The sequence below is a fragment of the Chelonia mydas genome, chromosome 1, assembly GCF_015237465.2.
Source record: "Chelonia mydas isolate rCheMyd1 chromosome 1, rCheMyd1.pri.v2, whole genome shotgun sequence".
In the NCBI taxonomy this organism is placed as follows: Eukaryota; Metazoa; Chordata; order Testudines; family Cheloniidae; genus Chelonia; species Chelonia mydas.
This window is the reverse complement of record NC_057849.1, coordinates 228,607,042-228,627,376: the sequence shown is the minus strand read 5'-3', so window position 1 is coordinate 228,627,376 and position 20,335 is coordinate 228,607,042. Positions and strand designations below refer to the sequence as shown.

At 42.4% G+C, this 20,335-nt stretch overlaps 1 protein-coding gene across 4 annotated transcripts in view; it reads right to left on the bottom strand.

Moving 5' to 3' along the window:
- The window catches only part of ITPR2 (inositol 1,4,5-trisphosphate receptor type 2), a 360,382-nt gene that overhangs the window by 189,126 nt on the left and 150,921 nt on the right, over positions 1-20,335 (bottom strand). For all 4 annotated transcript variants that reach the window (XM_043538510.1, XM_037915324.2, XM_037915321.2 and 1 more), the window contains exons 22-26: positions 10,522-10,712; positions 7,819-7,951; positions 6,875-6,932; positions 4,536-4,701; positions 2,487-2,660 (exon numbers count right to left, since the gene is read on the bottom strand). In XM_043538510.1, the coding sequence (XP_043394445.1) occupies positions 2,487-2,660; positions 4,536-4,701; positions 6,875-6,932; positions 7,819-7,951; positions 10,522-10,712 (722 nt within the window). The remainder of the gene's footprint in view (positions 1-2,486; positions 2,661-4,535; positions 4,702-6,874; positions 6,933-7,818; positions 7,952-10,521; positions 10,713-20,335) is intronic.

Genomic DNA, 20,335 nt, shown 5'->3' with positions numbered 1-20,335 from the left:
AGACAATCTTTGTAGTTAAGATAAATAGATTTTTTTTTTTCAAAAGCATGAAGAACTTAAGGTGTATGGATGTTGATAATCTGGCACCAGCCTGCCACTATGAGGATTGAAGATGTTCCTCCAGTAGAGATGATGATTCAACGCTCATCTCTGGGTGATGTGGAAATGAATTTAAAAGCGGAAAATTTAAAAGCTAGGCTGCTTGGCCATTCATGACAGTTCATAACAATGTCAGCACTGTTATTTGGCATGTTTGTGTTCATCTATGCAACAACAAGACGACTATTATTTGTTTAGGGTTTGTTAGTATGCATGTTGCCTCTTACCAGATATTTGGATTGATGTTGTGGAAGATATTTCAGGTTCTTTGCTATAATTTAACCACTCTCCTTTGCCCTGGGACTGTTGGTTAACCAAGATTAATTTACCTGTTACGTTTATCAGCATTTTTCCTTAGTCAAAGTAGTTTTATAATCCGTGAGAACTATACATCTTATCCGCAAGTGCTGATCAGCATTAAACTAAATCCATCCTCTCTCTTAACAAAATAAAAAACTGTTTATTGAACCTGTAAGAGTATTCCAGGGATGAAGTTATCAAGAGATAATCACACCACTGGGACATCAGAGGCACTTGCTTGCATATCTTGCCTTGTTATGCCCTGTGATAGACGTTCTCTGTCATGCTTTTCCATAGGGGGCAAAGAAGTCACAGAGCCTGTACTAATCTATGTTCTATTCTGAATATTTGTGTTGTTAGAGAGTGGGAATTTCTAAAAATGGCTCCCTGCTCTATTTGTAAAATTCAGAGGCAATTACTACTGTTTCATCAGTTATAGGATCCTATCCTACAGCCCTAAGCCAGGGCCAGATTCTGTCACTCTCACACTGAGTTATACTTTTCTACTGAAATAGGATCATTAATTTTCATGGGACTACGGACGGCATGGTACTGTTCCACACAAGTAAGGATGGCACAGTTATGTGCTTAGTGCTTACTCACTACATGAGTAAAGATTGTAGGATTGGGCCCATAACCCTAAAATATACATAATTCTTGAAATTAATGTTCCCCAAAACACACTCAGGGCAACAATCAAACCTATCAGAAGCCAGAGCAGGGGCAGAGTGGGGGAAACTAAAGATTTCTCTGTACATGGAGTTATAGTTATTTCTGCATAACTGCTCCTGAATAACTCCATGTATGGGGACACTGATTCCAGAATAAGAGCATCCACATATGGAGTTAAGAAATAGCTATTGAACTTTTAAATTCACATGCTACCTTAATCCAAATTAACTTACAAGTGTAGACAAGACTTAAATGTTGTCTTTTCCATTCAAGTGACAAGGGTGGCCAAGTGTCCTGCACTGAATTTCAGGCCTTGCATATTCTATAAAGTTTCACTGACATAGCCATGTTTGAGAGCAGTATGAAAAAAACTCATACCCCAAGGAGACATGACTGTGACAGCAGAATGCCTAGTGTAGCCACATCTGATCTGAAAGAAGAGTGTTTTTGCAGAGTTAGCTAAAGTAGTTTGGGGAGCTGATCTTACTAAGTCAGCAGAAGAACTCCTGTCGGCGTACACAGAATCTGCAGTAGGGAGATATGCCAGCATAGACTCTATTTCATAGAGATGATTATTTCCTCCTCACAGCTCTTATAATTCTCCATGTGATTTGTGATTATGGCATCATTGTTGGGCCCCACCCTCGATTGCCTGGGTGTTGGTTCCATCATCTTGTTCTATACACACTTTCTATAATCTCCTGTATCTAAGGTAACTACATGAGAATTGAGATCTGGATAGAGGTGTAGCACCACCCAGCATAACTGAATAAGGGTCCTTTATCTCCTTCCCCTTTCTCACATCAATGCTCACTTTGGGGTTGGCCAAAGTTTTGGGGAAAGTCTATCCTTCCCCTCCTATTCAAGCTTGCAATGGTCATTGTAATAGTGGAAGTGTGACCTCTGGATCACCTGCATGGCAACAGAGTGATGTCACAAACAAATCTGTAGCACTCCTGCTGGACCAAACTGAAGGAGACTCTCTCTGAGATAATATAGCTCTTACTAAACTTAGCAGAGGAGAATACTGAGAACTCCTAGAAAAGCACCTTTGGTTTTGTCTTCTTCCTTCTTTAATACTAACGTTTACCCAGCATTTTGGATATCACCTGCTTGCCAGCAGCACCATTTTGAATTTCTAGTTTAATAATATATATATATGAGTGAGTGAGTGAGTGAGTGAGTGAGTGAGTGAGTGAGTGAGTGAGTGAGTGAGTGAGTGAGTGAGTGAGTGAGTGAGTGAGTGAGTGAGTGAGTGAGTGAGTGAGTGAGTGAGTGAGTGAGTGAGTGAGTGAGTGAGTGAGTGAGAGAGAGAGAGAGAGAGAGAGAGAGAGAGAGAGAGAGAGAGAGAAGGTTTATTAAACTATATCTTAACTATATAGGAACACAGGTGGCCTAGGACTTTAGAGACACACCTCTATCGGTTCTTCACCCCCTTTCGCCTGACTGTCACCTAGCTCCCCACTCTCGTAGCTGCTGCTCTTTTCAACCCACAGTTCAGATTTTTCTACAGTCAGTCGGAGCTGGTCAAGATCAGCTTTGATTTGCTTGTAGTTGTCCACATCCTGATTAGACACCAGTAACTGGACCTGAAAATATAGTAATCCACAGTTATATTACAGCAGAGCCAGCTGCAGTGAAGTTTGTTTAATGGTTTTCATTTTAATGCCCTGGTTTCACTCCCTCATGACCTTATGAAATTATCATCTTTTGAACTGAAATTTTCCATTCTTAGTCTCTTTGGCCCCAGTTGAGCAAAGCCCTTAATCACATACTTAAGTCATACTGAAGTTATTGCCACTGAAGACTGTTTTGCCCAAAGCAAAACTGTTAAAATGTTTCAAACATTCTGCTCCCTTTATCATCACACTGCAAAATGTTTGCAATGTAAACAACTGTCTATAAACCCCTGAGATCTATGGCAGAGCTAATGGGGACACCAGGATTATGCTCCTTCTGGTATTAAAAGAATATAGTAAGCAGCAGTTTATCCCATGTAAATAATATTTCATGGAAAGACAAGATTGACATTAGAAGAAATCAAGAGATCCAAATGTGAACTGTAGAGATAGTCAACATTTTCCAAATATTGAAATTTCAATTATAAAGGTCATCAATATTTTGACTAAAAATGGAACAAAACAAACCAAACATATGTGACCTAAGTTTCATTACCAGCTATAGGCAAACACACCTAAATCTCTTTCAGCATTGATGCTTGACAGTTCTCATATAATTTACCCTCAGTTATGACCGCTTGCATTTTTCCAGATGAATCTATTTTTTCATTTCCTGCCCATATATCTAATCTTTCTTTCTGCTCACTGGTGTTCAAAACTCCTCCAAATTGAGTATCATCTTTAAAAGTTCCTTATTAGGCTATTTGCTCCTTCTCCTAAATTATTAATGAAGAGATTCAACAAAATTTGACCTAACAATGATCCCTGTATAACCCAATAACCACCACTAAGAAATCAAACTGTTGTAAAAGAAAATGCCACATCAAGTGAATATTGTCACATGGCAGATAAGAACATTGATAACATATTTTTTTAAAATTGCTGTTCACAGACAAATATTCACTATTTTAGAATACAATCTTGAAGTTCTCATAGGCTGCTTGCTTGACAGCATACAGACTTGTTATCCCACTGAACTGATGAGTGCTGCTCATCCACACATATTCAGATTCCACTTCCTCCACAGCCTTTTTAGTTTATTTGCCAGTTAGACTTTTCCTTTCTTTTACAAACAAACATATTAGGTATGCAACTCTCACTTAACTAGGAATAGCAGCTATTTATGCACCTAATCAGCATGGTCCCGCTTTAATATCCTGCTGGGAGGCCAGTATGCAACTCCGCAAAAGTATTACAACAAAGGCTTTCCAGCTATTTATCATTTGCCTGGTTTTACGACAAGAAAAACCACCGCCTTTTACATAACAAGGTGGCAACATGCTAGTGAACTCCTGAAATAAGCATCAAATTATCTCAAAAAAGGTAAATTATCAGTCACCATAACCAAGAAAGTCCTCTATTATCTAAACCCATTACATCAGGTTTCTTAATAGATTAGGGTTAACATGTTAAAAATTTATACAGAAATGGGGTGTTATCTAGTCGACAGAACAACAGCTGAGTGCTATGCCTGGCTCTGTTATTCACTTGCTGTTCTATGTGACCGTGGGCAAGTCACTCAGGCCTACATAGTCAACAGCAGCTCCAATTCCAGGTGTCTCCGTTTTTGGGTCTCTGCCTTGAGACACCTCGAGCTTGGCTCACTCACGTGCAGCTGTGTATGTGCAGCTCCCATGGAGCAAGAGGGCTGAATTTGGACCTTCAATTTATAAGGAAGGGACATTCTAATACTGTAACTGGCAGTTTAAGTGAGACTACTAGACTTTGAGACGACGTCCTTTTTCCTCACACAGTAGATTTCATGAAACACCATTGCACCTGTACCTGTTTAAATGCTTGCAAAACTTCTGCTCTTTGGCTGAAATGCTTAAATAGCAGCTGCAGGGCCCCTGACAGCAAAGGAGGGTAGTCATGCATGATAAGGTGAATGAGGACTCGTAGAAATGTTCTGCCCCCCTCATCATCAAGTTGCACTGGATTTTTCTCTTTTCTGCAAAAGCCCAAACAAGTTAAAAACCTGTGGTGTAAATCAATAAATCAAATCAATCACACACACACACACACTTTGATGGCGCTCTTAAAACCGAACAGGACAAACTGTGAGATGTAAATTCAAAACCACTCCCCACTTTAGTTCATTTTACAGAAGCTTCAATGCCAGGGTTATTTTCTTTGTGGCAATCTGATGCTTGTAACAGAATCGCCAGTACTGGCTGAAAGTAAATGGGAGCTTGGCTTCTTTAGCCTAACTAAAAGAAGGTTGAGGGGAGATATGATTGCTCTCTATAAATATATCAGAGGGATAAATACCAGAGAGGGAGAGAAATTATTTAAGCTCAGTACCAATGTGGACACAAGAACAAATGGATATAAACTGGCCACTAGGAAATTTAGACTAGAAATTAGACGAAGGTTTTTAACCATCAGAGGAGTGAAGTTTTGGAATAGCCTTCCAAGGGAAGCAGTGGGGGCAAAAGATCTATCTGGCTTTAAGATTAAACTCGATAAGTTTATGGAGGAGATGGTATGATGGGATAACATGGTTTTGGTAATTAAATATTCATAAATAGGCCCAATGGCCTGTGATGGGCTATTAGATGGGGTGAGATCCCAGTTACCCAGGAAAGAATTTTCTGTAGTATCTGGCTGATGAATCTTGCCCATATGTTCAGGGTTTAGCTGATCGCCATATTTGGGGTGGGGAGGGAATTTTCCTCCAGGGCAGATTGGAAGAGGCTTTTCGCTTTCCTCTGTAGCATGGGGCACGGGTCACTTGCTGGAGGATTCTCTGCTCCTTGAAGTCTTTAAACTACGATTTGAGGACTTCAATAGCACAGATATAGGTGTGAGGGTTTTTTTTGTAGGAGTGGTGGGTGAAATTCTGTGGCCTGCATTGTGCAGGAGGTCAGACTAGATGATCATAATGGTCCCTTCTGACCTAAATATCTATGAATTTATAAATACGTATGAAATGCATCAAACACTGTGATTAAGCTCCATTTTGCAAACACATCACTTTACGTCTGGGTGACCAATTCATCGCTGGTAGAAGCCCACCAAAGTCAATGGAGTTGCACCCAAGATGAATTTGGCCCTGTCCTTTTTATTCGTCCCCTATCCGCTGCTGCTAAAATTAAATGTAGGAAAAGTGAACTACAAAACCAGTAAAAATTGCCAAAGGCACCATATTTCTGGATCATATTTATAATCTGGAAGACAGAAAGCAGAATTACACTTAGCATATCAAAGCAGAAATAATGTTTCCAAGAAGCCATTCACAGTCAGTGGTCAATTGAAAGATGCAGGTGCCAACAGCCACACCAGAGTGGTGTGTTGTTTTTCATTATGGCAGTTCAGGGACAAGATTGAGGACACTCCTCTTGTTGGCAAAGCCTAAGAACACATAGGGGACATACTTGGTGAGGAAAGTTCAGAACACCCATCTCAGACATCTTTCCCCCTTCTCCTCAGTTCTGGGAAAATCATTAGCACCTAAAGGTTTGTCTACACAGGAAATGTTTCCAGTTATACTCATACAAGTGTACCAACAGAGTTAAACTGATACAGTTATACCAGCACAACTCCCCTATGTGGACGTTCTTATTCCAGAATAAGAGTGGGTTTTTTGGTTTATCTTAAGCCATTTCCAAAGTGACAAAACTTAAACCAGAAAAAGGAACTTTTATACTGGAATAAGAATATCCACAGAGAGAGTTATACCAGTATAACTATAGTACTTCAAATTCACACCTTCCTTTACACCAGTTTAATTTTCCCATGCAGATAAGCCCCAACAGAGATGGGAACCAGCCAAAAACCTGAATCCAAACCCTCCTGAACTTCGGGGGGTAGAGTGTCCAATCCAGACCCCACAACTGGCCAAACCAGATCCATACACACTTGAATTTTAGGGTGTGTGGAACCCAGATCTGAACTTCATGGCCCTGGTCGAACATCTATGCTACAGTGGAGCTACTACTCCCACCACCTTCTCTATAGGAGGCCATGCTATGTGGCAACAGGAACCAGTAACAGGAGAGGAAGAGAGAGGAAGATACACAAAAAATAAACAGAAATTGTCAATTAGAAACAAAAATCGGATAGAAAGATTTTGTGTGTTATTGAGCACATAAAGACACAAGTATAATCTTCAGAGAGCATACCTGCCAGCAAACATCGTCTCGGCCTGAGCTGCAATTTCATCTATGTCAGGAACAATTGCTGCCAAAAAACAAAACACAGGACCACAATTTAGTTTTCACAGCTAAGGAAACTATGGTCTCTGTTTAAGTATGTGCAACAAACTGAAGGCCCAACTATGGACTCCTTGGCCAGGCAAAACCCCATTTGAAGCAGTTAATGGAAATTTTCCCATAATAAGGAGGGAAGGATCGGGCCTTAATTATTCTTATTTGTATTGCAGTAGCATTTAGGAGCCACAGTCGTGTACCAGGACCCCATTGTGCTAGGCGCTGTACAAAGAGAACAAAGACGACCCATGCCCCCAAAGACTTTGCAAGCTGCATCTTTCATATTTTCTTTGATGTAACCAACCCCCCAAAACAGCAGACAATGACACAAACTTGTTGAAAAATTAGTGTTAATTGCCGTTCCTTTTGCACCCACCCGCTCTGCTCTGTCAGCAAAACCAGAATACCCTCTTCTCATCTCTTCAGACAGTTCCGGGCTTTTTTCCGTACCACTGCTCTATCCATAAACATTCTCTGTAAACCAGTTCATCAGCCCCACCCCCATTTAAAGCCCTCTGAAAACCTCAGTTCTGCCACAAGGCATGCAAAACACGAGAAAGAAAAACAGAGCAACGCGTAACTCTATCCATCCCCACTCCATCCTCCATGGTCCGTCCTCACTCATTTGTTTTGTCATGTAGCAAACCTTTGGGAAGCATACAAATGAATAATAGATAACCGTCATAGGAAAACTGAATCATATTTTAATTAGAGAGCAGCAACTCAGCAAATATCCATTATTGTGGGCACCCCTCTAGCTTTCAATCTGGAGCGATGTGTAGCTTTCTGAAGTAGTTTAGTTCATTGCTTACTAAAATTACCGCAACAATAAACTGCAATACAAAAGCAACAGTTACCTGAGACAAACCCTGGTGTGTCTGGTGGAGAGGTGGTGGAGCTATCAACATTCTCGCTGTCTTCTCCAAATTCTTTCTTATAGATAGACAGCAAGTAGGATATTCTATAGTCCAGTCTAACACTAAGGATAAACTATAAGACAAGAGTTTAAAATAAGATACAGTTTTCTCTCTCTCTAACCTGTTTTGTGAGGGGGGAGGGAGCTAATTTTAAGTCTATTACTGAAAATAAAACAGCTATGTTTTTCAAAAGATAATTTTTGTGATTTCTTTCCTGGGATTGACCTCCCACACTACGCTGCGGCATTTAGGCTGCACCTCCTTCACCATGAATATCTTAGTCAGTTCAGACTCGTCCAGCGGCTCTGAGATCTGCCCATGGTACCAGATGACTATTCCAAAGCTGCATGAAAACACTAAAGCCGAATCATTTATTTTTCGGTGCAAAATACTAGTGGTGATATCCTGGCCAGCGTTTGCTTTTTGAGGATACTTGTGGTGAATATAAACCTAAGGACAAAGGATTATTTCTGAGGTTTACTTTTTTAAACCAATGTAACTTGCTCATTGGATTTACAACAGGGTAACTGCGAGCAGAATCTGGCTCTGTGAAAATATTCACATAAGGGCAGCAGGGTTTGGATGGGTATACATTTTTTCCCTGTTTTAGGTGTGCTTAACTCTCATTGTGCCTGTATTGTGGTATAAAACTGGTGTGAAGGGGGGTTAACACGTAAGTATACAGTAGATCCTCAAAAGGTACGAATATCAGAGTTAAAGACTGACCGGTGAACCGGACACCATGTAAAACCAGAGTAACAAATCAGGCAGCAGCAGAGACCAAAAAAAAAAAAAAAAAGCCAGTACTATATTGTGCCTGTATTGCATCTTAAAGGTAGCCACATCTGGGCTGCCTGTCCCCCCACCCCACCCCCACACACGGGGCAGCCGCTTGCAGCAAGACGCTGGGGCTGCCAGCCCAAGGCAGCTGGAGCCAGCAGAGCAGGTGCAGCACTGGGATCTGCACAGCTTTCACCCACCCCCCAGGAGGGGGACATGCAGTTTTTAACCCCACATGCTGTTCTCTCTCTCACACACAGACACACACACACACACCCTCTGCCTGGAGGGGGCCAAGTTTGAAAACTCATGCTAGGGCTGAGTAGGGAGCTCAGCTGCTGCTGAATCCTGGCCTGGAGCATCAGCTGCTGCATCTGGAACCCGAACTGTGCTTTGTTCAGAGTTACGAACATTTCAGAGTTACGGACAGCCTCCGTTCCCGAGGGGTCTGTAATGCTGAGGTTGTCCTGTATATGACGGGATTGTGCCCTAGTGTTACGCAGCCATGTCAGAGAGTAACAGTGGAGGGTAAGGCCTCTCCAACTCCCTGTGGACCTGCTCGGATGGAGGCTAGAGAGAAGAAGGGACAGGAGGAGCTGCCTCACCTGAATCTTTCTCCTGTAAGCATACAGGTAGGGAGTGGGCAGGAAGAAATTGGAACCGTGGCTATGCCCTCCCAAGTGCCAACCAGCAGAGCCAGCCAGGTATGAAGGGAAAGTAAGCTGCATCCCAAAAGCGGTGTCATAGCTTACTGCCCCTCTCAGAACAAGGAGAGAGCAAGGAAGTGGAAGTGACACTCCAGATTGTAATATTTTCCCAGGGCTCTCCCTAAAATAGTGCAGTTTAGCACCACCCTATGCTCATTTCTGAGCTCTGAAATATGCAGTCTATCACATTTTGAACAATTGTATGCTACAGTAAGCATAACCTAACAATTGCTAGTCTTTCAGCAACTTGTAATTAAGGAAATATAAAAGACGTACTTCATAAACATTCAGTATAAATGGAAAGTTTCAAAAGTGACAAATTGTATCAACAGATAGCAGAATTTACAAAAAATACTAAAAAACTTCTACAGAGTGTGTGTACCTGGAAGTGGGAGTTGGTATGCAGAATAATAGACACTGTGTGGCACATAACTTACAGCAGCCCATGGTGAGAACCCTAAAGATATATGCTAGTGGATGTACCTCATGGAATGGCTAGGATAAAACGACACTGACCCAAATTCTGTTCAGTTCCACCAGCGAACATCTGGAGAGAGCTTCCAGAATGTCTGGCCCTGCATTTCTCCAGTGTGTCTGGACTCAGTTCTGTTCTAAGTTACACCGGTGGAAATGAGGAGTAACTATTGAAGTCAATGAAATTATACTGATGTAAAACAAGTATAATTAATCTGGAAATATATCCTTTGTCTCTAGAGCAGGGGTTCTCATCAAACGGGGGTCGTGACCCCTCAGGGGGTCACAAGGTTATGATGTGGGGGGGGGGTCGTGACCTGTCAGCCTCCACCCTCAAACCCCGCGTTGCTTCCAGCATTTATACTAGTGCTAAATATAAAAAAGGTGTTTTTACTTTACAAGGGGGGGGGGGTCACTCTCACAGGCTTGCTGTGTGAAAGGGGTCACCAATTCAAAAGTTTGAGGACCACTGGTCTAGAGAATATTTCTGGGATAGTTTTAAGGGCCAGATTCTGTCACCCTTACAGACACTGAGCAGTATCCTTTTCCATGCCAAGGCACGACCATTAGAGAAAGGTACTCCTCAATGAGAAAGATTGGGTAGCAGAATTCGTCCCTAAATAAATAAAGAAGTAGATTAAAATTAACTAGCTGCTTTGTAATTTTCCATCATGGTTTTTACCTGCAAGATCTCAATGATTTTTAATTTGGTGTCCATCACAGTCACATCTTCACTGTCTGGACTGGCCTGCTTGCTCGAGTGGAGGCTTGGCTGTATATCAGGTATGCTGATGGGAAAGATAGATCCTCTGCTCAGTACCATTTGTGTCATCATCTCTCCCACACCATGGATGGTCCTCATAACATTGTTTCCTAGGTATTAAAAAGAAATCATACAATTGGTGAACCTTTCTTTCAAAGCCTCCCTCCCTCCCCACACACACACACGTTCTTAGTGTGGCAAAAATACCCCAACAATCTTAATAAATCTACTAAAGACTAAATCATCTCTTTCCAGCTACAGCTGCACAGGAGGGAAAGAGTTAAGTCAAAATATCTATGGTTTTGGAGCCAAATAAATCTGCCATATCACCCTTCCGCAAAGGACACACTTGCAGGCCAACGGAAAGGCCAAGAGACAAGGTTCCCCAAACACTTGTTCACCCCATCAATGTGCTCATAACCTTGTTCTGCAGGGAACACCTCAGGAGAAGAGTGCCTAGTTCAGTTTCCATGCCCACTCTCCTTGTTGGCTTCTCCATGAAGATTTGCCAATTGGGGTGGTGGATTTGGTGATAGAATTGTAGAATCTCAGAGATGTAGTACTAGACAAGACCTCGAGAGGTTATCATCTAGTCCAGCCTCCTGTTCTGAGTCAGGATTAAGTATACCTAGGCCATCCCTGACAGGTATTTGTCCAGCCTGTTCTTTCAAATTTCCAACGATGGGGATGTAGACACCTGCACCTTAGGAACTGGACTGAGACCAACAAATGATTTTAAAATGGGACACAAAGATGCCACAGTTGGTAAGGACTTTTGGTCTCTACGGTCTTTTGGTCTCTACAGACCTAATCCGATTTTAACCAGTGACCTAGAGGTAGAAAAAGCTTTGTATGCTGTCCCCTATTACCAAACCCCTTGGCCATTTGATTATGTTACCAATCTTGGAACATTTATTTGGATGTACTCAACATACTCCCATCCACAGCTCTGAGCACATACAAACACACTTCATAAAACGTATACAGCCTACAAGCTGAACCAATGTTCAAATTGCAAAAGCCTCCACATTCTCACAAGCTAAGATTCTCCCACCACTCAGCCCCATTTGCTCAACCTTCCCACTTCAGAAAAATCCTGGGAAAGGGACAGACCTTATAGCCTGACCTGAATGTCAAAATATTCTCTAGAGCAGGGGTTCTCAATCTTTTTCTTTCTGAGGCCCCCCGAACATGCTATAAAAACTCCATGGCCTGCCAGTGCCACAACTGTTTTTCTGCCTAATGCTGGTCCTGGCTTTTATAGGATGTATCAAGCAGGGTAACTGCCCAGGGCCTCATACCACAGGGGTCCTCACAAAGCTAAGTTACTCAGGCTTTGAATTCAGCTCCAGGTTGCCAGGCTGGGAGCCCTGGGCTTCAGCGCCATATAGTGGGGCTTCAGCTTTCTGCTCTGGGTCCTAGCAAATTTAACACTGGCCCTGTTTGGTGTCCCCCCCTGAAACCTGCTCATGGCCATGCACGGGGCCCTGGGCCCCGGGCCCCTGGTTGAGAACCGCTGCTCTACAGTTACAGTTCCTTGCCTGGGCTCCTCCTACGAAGAAACTTACTCACCTCAGAGCTAAGCTTTCCAGTTTAATCTAGCCCTAAGAGCCCAGTTCAACCATCCATTCTATTGACTCTGCTAGGAGTTGGATCAAACACCACATGAGGATGCTGTTTGTTCAGACAAACTGTGCTGTTCTTCTTCTACTCTGACTTTTGACGTGAACAGAAGTTCTATGAACGAATGACCATCTTCATTCTAGGATGGGGGAAGAAGAGGAGGAGGAGGAGAAGGAGGAATTTGGGTCTTGCTCTGGACAGGACATAATGATTCCTACCAGTGTGAATTAGTCTTTTCACAACTCGTAACTCACAGATATGAACTAATGGATAAGACAATGAGACAACGGTGGAAAGAGATCCTCCCTCTAAGAGGGACTACCTAGAGTATGCAAAAGCAAACCAAGGGCTGGAAGAGAAGATATAATTTAGTAGAAGGCTTAAGTAGTTCCTTGAATGTCTTCTGTATACTTTAATCAGCAGGCAACAGCAACATCACAATAACCCTCTTTCTATATAATCTGCAGCAAAAGGTCAACATCCTATTATATTTTGCTAGCAATATCTTCCCGTTATGCCTTTTTGCCACCATTCATGGAGTTCACGTATTGTATGTGAGGAAAGAGGGGGCCTTTAACCCCGACTTAAAAAGAAGAAAGAATGTGCTTTTTCAAAGTGAATGAGACACATTAGTGTCAAGTTTCAGGTCCTGTTCAGCATTCAGTCTGGTGTGCAATCTGTCTGAATTGGGCTTTTGAAAATACTCCTTCATGTCCATACGAGTTAAGGGGGAGGGAAATAATTTCTGGCCGTTTTTGCATCATGCTAGGAAGAAAAGCACTGGGTATCAGACTGAAGACTAAATCTGAACATCAGGGTCATACACAGGCAGATCCTCCTAACTGCCTGCACATAAGTAAGGTAATAAAAATGTTTCCAAATATCCTCCTGGCTACTGCATGGTGCTGGAAATCACATATCTGGCAGAACTGATCTTTAAACTGCATGAAACGTGAGACTAGGATCACCTCCCCCCAAAATGCTAAACAATGTTTATCTGCATTGATTACAATGGAGTTACATCAGTGTAAAACAGGCTTACGAAGAGAAGAATCAGGCCCCTTGACCTTTAAAGTGGCTCCATTTAAGTTGTTTTTTTTTTAAATACTATTTACCACCAATTTGTGAAACAGATGATCTCATTCATGACACCCTGTCCTTTCAGCTGCACAGTCTGCTAACAGGGAAGTGCAGCTGTAGGACTTTTAGGTATCCCCTTGGTTTAAGAAATAGAGCAAACACAACAAAGGAAAGACCCCAGTACAAGATAATGGGACTGCATCACTCCTTGGTGACTTGTCATCCCATTACTTGAAAAATGTATATGGAGGTAAAAATGTTCCCAATTAGTAATGGAGATTTCAGAAGTTAATGAATTCTGCATAAAAAGAGTCAATGGAGTTACAGCACAATACAACTGGTATTGCAGAGTGAAGAACCAGTCAGAATAAATTGAAAAAGTGACAAGAAGATAGTCTTCTAGATTTTTATGTCAATCCCAATTTCTTTCTAAAAAAAAAAAGATCTTGAGAAGTACTTTTAATTGATGTCAATGGGATTTGCAAGTGCCTAGCAGTCCTCTCAGGAATGGGTCCACTGAAAGTAGGTATTCAGTATACAAGTGTGCAATTTCGGATTGGAAATTCCCTGTATATTTCAGTCATTCCAACCTCTAAGATAAATCCTGCTGAAATAGCAAAGGCCCTGAAATTCAGCAGGATTTATCTTAGAGGTTGCAATATAGGATGCAATATAGGATTAGACTTCCCCCCACCATGAGCTCCGATCAAGGGCAATGCATAGTTGCACTGTGTCAGGAGCAGATCAGAAATCAAACTGTGACTCAGTCACAGTATGGGCTGGTCCCTCTCTTGCTCCAGAGTGAAGAGTAATCACTTCCCCATCTGCAACAAATCAGCAGTGCTGCTCTGTACGTTCGGTGGGGGAGGAGGGGGATAGAGTCAAGGTTATGCCCAATCCCCACTTCTGCTCCCTCACTTGTCACCCACACATGTGGAAGGGGAGAAGATACCCCACAAACGTCCGAGGAAGGTTGGTGCAGTGGTTAGGAGGATAGTCTAGGACATGAGAGACCCAGGTCCAATTCCTACTCTGCCAGATTTCCTGCGTGGCCTGGGGCAACTCACTTAGCATCTCTTTCTCTCTATTCCCCGATCTGAAAAGTGAGGAGAATAATAGTACTTCCCTACCTCAGAGTGCTCTTGTGAGAATAAATATACTAAAGATTGTGGAGGAACTCAGATACTACAGAGAGGGGAATTATAAGAGTACCAAAGAAAACAAAAGAGGCAGCCTCCTTCCCTTGCCCCTACTCACAGGTGCTGACTTTCAGCTTTCCCAAGGGGTGCTCCACCCCCACTTGGCCTGAGGCCCCTCCTTCCCCCAAGATCCCACCCTACCCCCTCCGCGGAGCATGTCCTGCCCTCACTCTGCCTTTTCCCACTCCGCTCCTCCGACCCGCTGACAAACAGCTGATAGGAGGCAGGGAGGAGCTGATCAGCAGGTGGCTGCTGAGCACCCACTATTTTTTCCCCTGTGGGTGCTCCAGCCCCAGAGCACCCACGGAGTCAGAGCCTATGCACAGACTAGCAACAGAGGTAGGAAGTGCAAGGGGGATGCAAGGCAGCTTCACAACTGAACCTATAACAAAGGAAAAGTTACACTGGATTCACTACACTCCTTCCTCCCAAATATTCCTTGAACATCAACCTGTGTGTGTGACTAAAAGCTAGAGGAAGATCCACTAAAGAAGGTTGTCATTTTCGGTTGTATTTCATTAACACAGCTGAAAGTGTTTTTAGTAGGGAAAAAGCCAGTTTAAATCAATTTTAGTAGTTATAGCTGCAATGGTTAGGACCCTCTTTAAACCAATATACTTTTCTTTTTGTCAACAATACCGGCAAGGCTGGGAGTAACAGGCAAATCAATTTCATACAGCATCTTAGCAAATAGCAAGATATCAGCAATTATATTTTAAATTAACACCCAGCAGGTTTGGGGGAGAAAACTTCTGGAATTAAAATGAAATGGCACTTAGAACAATTAGTTACCAGTATACTTTTCAAAGTGAAAGAACCCAAAATATTTCACAAGCTATATACCTGTATATGCAGACCACCACTGAAACACAACTGTCTCGCAGGTGGTGGGTGACCGTCAACCAGTACACAGTGCCACAAGCATGGGGCGCCAGAGAGTGCACAAGACACTCAAAGGAACCTGTGCTTTAGGAATATCCATGAAGATTAGACAGAAACTTGATTTTAAGAGGTCTCCTCCAAGAGACCTAAACAAAGTAATCTACATGCCACTCAATGTAAATATCTGCCTTAGAAGGAGGAAGGGGTAAATCAGATCTATAGAAAAGTTTAACCAAGAGTAGGTATGTACTTCAGATCTGTTACATCCAATCAGCATGGTCCAGTGGATAGAGCCCTTTGTACTATTCCTAGCAAGTCACTTCATTTCTCTGCATTTGTTTGCCCTCCCACCTTTTGTCTCATTCATTTATTTAGATTGTAAGCTCTTGGGGGCAGGGCCTGTGTCTTATTAAGTGTTTGTACAGTGCCTAACACATTGGGGAACTAGATGCTACCACAATACATTAATAAATAATAAATTAACCTACCACCTCCATTGTTACTCATTGGGCTAAATCCTGAGTGTTACTGAGCAGATGCCTCTCAGAAGAGAGCACAAAATGTATTTTGTGAGACTCTTACCCAGAGTTGTACTGTCAAGAACCACAAGTGCATCCTATTATGGTTTCACAATTCTAGTGTAGAATATGTCCAGGGAGTTAGAGATAAGTGATTTATTCACCAATATATAGTACAATGAAAGAGTGAAATCAAGGTAGGTTCTGATGCTCATTTAAAGGAGTTACAGACTGACAGGTACTAAAACGAGGGGCTGGAAAAAAAGAATGTTTGTCATCTTTTGGAAAGACAACTGTTCACCTCCTTCTCGTTGCATTGTATTATAGTGATCACAACTTCCTAATGAATATCACTTTCTGTCACAAACCTGTGGCACATAAGCTCATACAATTTGGCATGATTGACAACACCATGGCCTCTCTGAGACGAGAGAGATTTCAGAGGAGTTAAGTTATAAAGAACATGCAATCGACATGTTGGATAATGGGACACCTCACTTTCTGCATAAAACATATGTTCTGATAGAATTGTTCAGACCAGTAAATTATTTAAGAGCAAAATAAACACAAACAGAAAAGTGCTATGCAATATAGCATGGATGTTAAATGACAAGGCTATATTCAGGGAGAAAAGCCACTAGAAAAGGAATTGGCAAACTATGCCTTGTCTTAATATTGCTCCCAGCCAGTGGCTATGTGGTGGCTTCTGTCCTGCTCCCAGTGCACAAGAATCAAACACACTACAAGCAGCATCACAACTGACACGATTAGGAACCCTTGTTGACAGTCTCAGTGGTGAGGCTAGGACTGACATGGAAGATGAAGTATACGTGGAGATGAGATACATGAGTTAGTGCGAGGAAGCTCAGAGAGAGCGGGGCCCCATGCCATACCCGGGCTGTAGATAAACAATGGACTTCAGTCTCCACAGTTAGCTAGCTGACACATTTTACTTACCCTAATGTTTCTTAGGGCCAGATTATGATGCCCTTACTCAGAGCGAGTAGTACTCTTGCTGCACAAGTAGCCTTCTGGACATCAGTGGAATCACTCATGGCAAAAGGTACTATTCCACATAAGGAAGGTATCATTATTTGGCCCCTAGTTTATTTGAAACCTTAGAAGGTAGTACATAGAAAGAGAGTTGAGACTACTTTACCAAAAAAATAGCCTGAAAATATTTTCTGCGGAAATATCATTGACTGAACACAAGACTCAATCCAAAAATATCAAACTTGGTTAAATGTAATACCTAGTACTACCAGTTATATATTTCTATTCTTGTTCGTATCAGTCACAAAGGGACTGAGCCTGTTCCCACCGCTATTAAAATCAATGGAAGTTTGGCCATTAACAAGTAAGATTGGATTCCTAGGGTTCAAAAGTGCTCCAGCACTCACTGCTGGAGCGAGATATTCAAGAGTGCTCAGCTCTCAGTAAGGCATTTTAAAAAGCAGCCAAGTTTTCAGGCAGATTTCAGCAGCCAGGAATTCCCATTAAGAACACAGAGCTGCTGGGTGCTCAACAATTTTGGAAATCTTTATTTAGGTGCCTAAATGGGCGTCACTGGGTGATGGAGTCTTTTTAAAAATCTGGTGCTTAATGATCAGATAGAGAACAAATGCACTTTGACAACTGCTCATTAACTTGTCCAGTAAAAGGGCAACACGTCGGTCAATCTTATTTATAAAAAAAAGAGCGAGGGAAGGGGGGGACAAATGAGTGGTTTTGCAGACAAAAATTTATTTATTTTTATGTGAGCAGTGTCACACAACACCAAACTCTCTATGAAACATTTTTACCTCAGCATTTTTGTGACCGAGTACTGTACAGCCAAACTTATTGAGGTCTTGCAAATATATTCTGTATTGCCATGGTGCTTATGTCCTCTGGATAGCTGCACTCCCATTGCAGTGTAATAAGAATCTGGCAGCGTGTGCTACGTAGAAATTTTATGCTTCGGCACCTCATCTCTCACCCATACTGACAGAGACTGGGAGGAAAGGATGGGTAATAATAAACTTCCCAATGAGCCCAAATATCGTCCCTGTTTGCGGAGCCAAATATTTCTGATCATCATCATGAAATTACTTATATTCTGCACTCCTACCCCGAACTCTCTCTCTGTAGGACAGTGTTTTTGAACCTGTGGTCCATGGACCCCTGGGGGTCCTCAGATTACATCTTAGATTTCTGAAGAGATCCGCAGCTCCAGTCGAAATTTTGTAGGGGTCCACAAATGAAAAAAGGTTGAAAACTACAGCTGTCGGACATCCGAACTCCAGTCACAAAAGACCCCAAAAGACTCAGAACACCCCACCCCCAAAGATCCTTTTTTCTTCAGAGAGGGGGCAGAATGGAAGAAAGTCTCTGGCTGCTGCTCAGCTGCATCTGTCAGAACCACGGGAGGGATACTGAACACTTAGAGGTTTTACTGTCCCTCTTCTATCAAGGCTTGAGCCCCCCCGCCACTTGCCAGAGCCTCTTTCAGGACCGAAGGATCTAAAACACTGCCCCTTGAAGATGTGGGGGAGCAGCCACTCAGCATCTCTAAATGTCTCAGCTATTTCCCCTCTCACTCCTGCAACAGATGAAGCCTGGTAGAGAGAGGGAGCCCCTGGGGCCTAGGAAAAAGGGGGCTCTGGAGGCAATTGAGCTGTGGTGAATAATCAGATTAGATTCTGAGGTCTGGATATCTGATATCACTTGAATATTAGAACCCCTGACTCCAAAGGATTGCCTGTTTCCCCACTCTAACCAAGATCACAGCAGAGGCCGCTCCTCCCTACATTGGTCCTGATCCCATGAACTGCTAAGAGCCCACAACTTCCACAGAAGTCAGCTGCAGTTCAAGGCTGACTGTGCTTCACAGGAGGCCCAAACCAGCATCAAGAATGGGCCCTTAGCCAGTAAGGGCCTCTGCAATTAGGTGAATTACAGCTGGAACAGGAATCAATTCCAAATGCCCTTGCTTTTGTGGATTCCTGAGAGACTCTTAATACTGATTCAGTGTAAGCTTTTTAAGTTTTATTTATATAGAACCAGCCCAGGGCATGTAACACTGGCCAGAACTATGGGGTCCTCTGGCAGAGCGCCACATGTGCTCTAATGACCAGTTACTATAAGATAAAGCTGCTATGGGGCTTTTAATTTAACTCTAAATGTCTTTGCCTTTGTTGATCTGGCCACATTTCTTCATGTAATTTAATTTTTGTGCATGAAAAGTTATAGCCATTTATGAAACATATAACAACATCACTTCAATACTTAAAGGAGCACATTTTATTTCAAATCCTTTGAGCTATATATTATTTGCCAGGAACACAAAGCCTTATAGCTCCATTTGTAAAAGAGGTATTAATTTTTACAGGTTTTCCACAGAATTTGCTCATAAAGGCTGTAGAACATACCATAAACAAACGAACATCACACTTTATTTCTTCATTAAACCATACTTCACCCCTCAATAACTAGCTGACCTCAGGTTAGCCTATTAGAAATATAATACATAACATTAAAGGAGAGAGAGTGGGGCCAGCTCTACATTCCACGGGGCCCTATCTGAAAATACATGAGGCCACATCCAGCTCCCAACTCCCCAATAAAACTGGATCTCCTCCATGTATTCACAACTCAGACACCTCCAGTTTGCCAGCAACCTACTCCAGCTACCAAGAAACTCCACCAACTCTCCCCTTTTTGTGAGGGTCTGCCATTTGTGGTACGACCTCCTTTTCCACTACGTGGACCAGAAAACCAGAAAGTGTTGTCAAAGTTCAACTTTTCAACAGGGGAGGAGGGAAGGCAGGGAATTTAATCTCTGCAATAGCATGCTTGCCCCGAAGCCATAAAAGATCATGGGAATCTCAATGGGACTTCTAGTTGGCGAGATGGGTAAATGTATGTTGTATGGGGTCCCTGGAAAAGGAGGGTGCTTCAGAATCACATAGGGGCACAGGTCTAGTGGCAGAAAAAATAATTATGAAAGAGAAATATTCCACTCCAGAAAATCAAACATATCTGGAGGGGAGGTAACTCCCACTTGTACTGGCTTTCTTTTGTCCAAATAATAGTCAACAAGATGTAGCAATTACTGCATTATAGAAATCTGTGATCAGCCTGCCCAAATTTCCCAAGAGTTAATCCTCAAATAGTCTGCTGAATAATTTTTTTTTAACTGTTGGGATAAATCATCTCTCCAGTCTGACAGGTAGGAACTGCCTTAGTGCTGCTAATCAAAGCCTGCCTCAAAATGATGTTTAGACTTGTTAACAATAAAAAGGAGCAGCAAATGGATATATATGCAAGACTTAGAAACCATCTCATCAATTCAATAGGCCCTGGATGAAATCCAGTCCCTTTTTCTTTAGTGGCAGAGGACCCCCAGTGCAGCAGAAGGGGCAGAAGAGAGGATTGCTGGAGTCCATATGT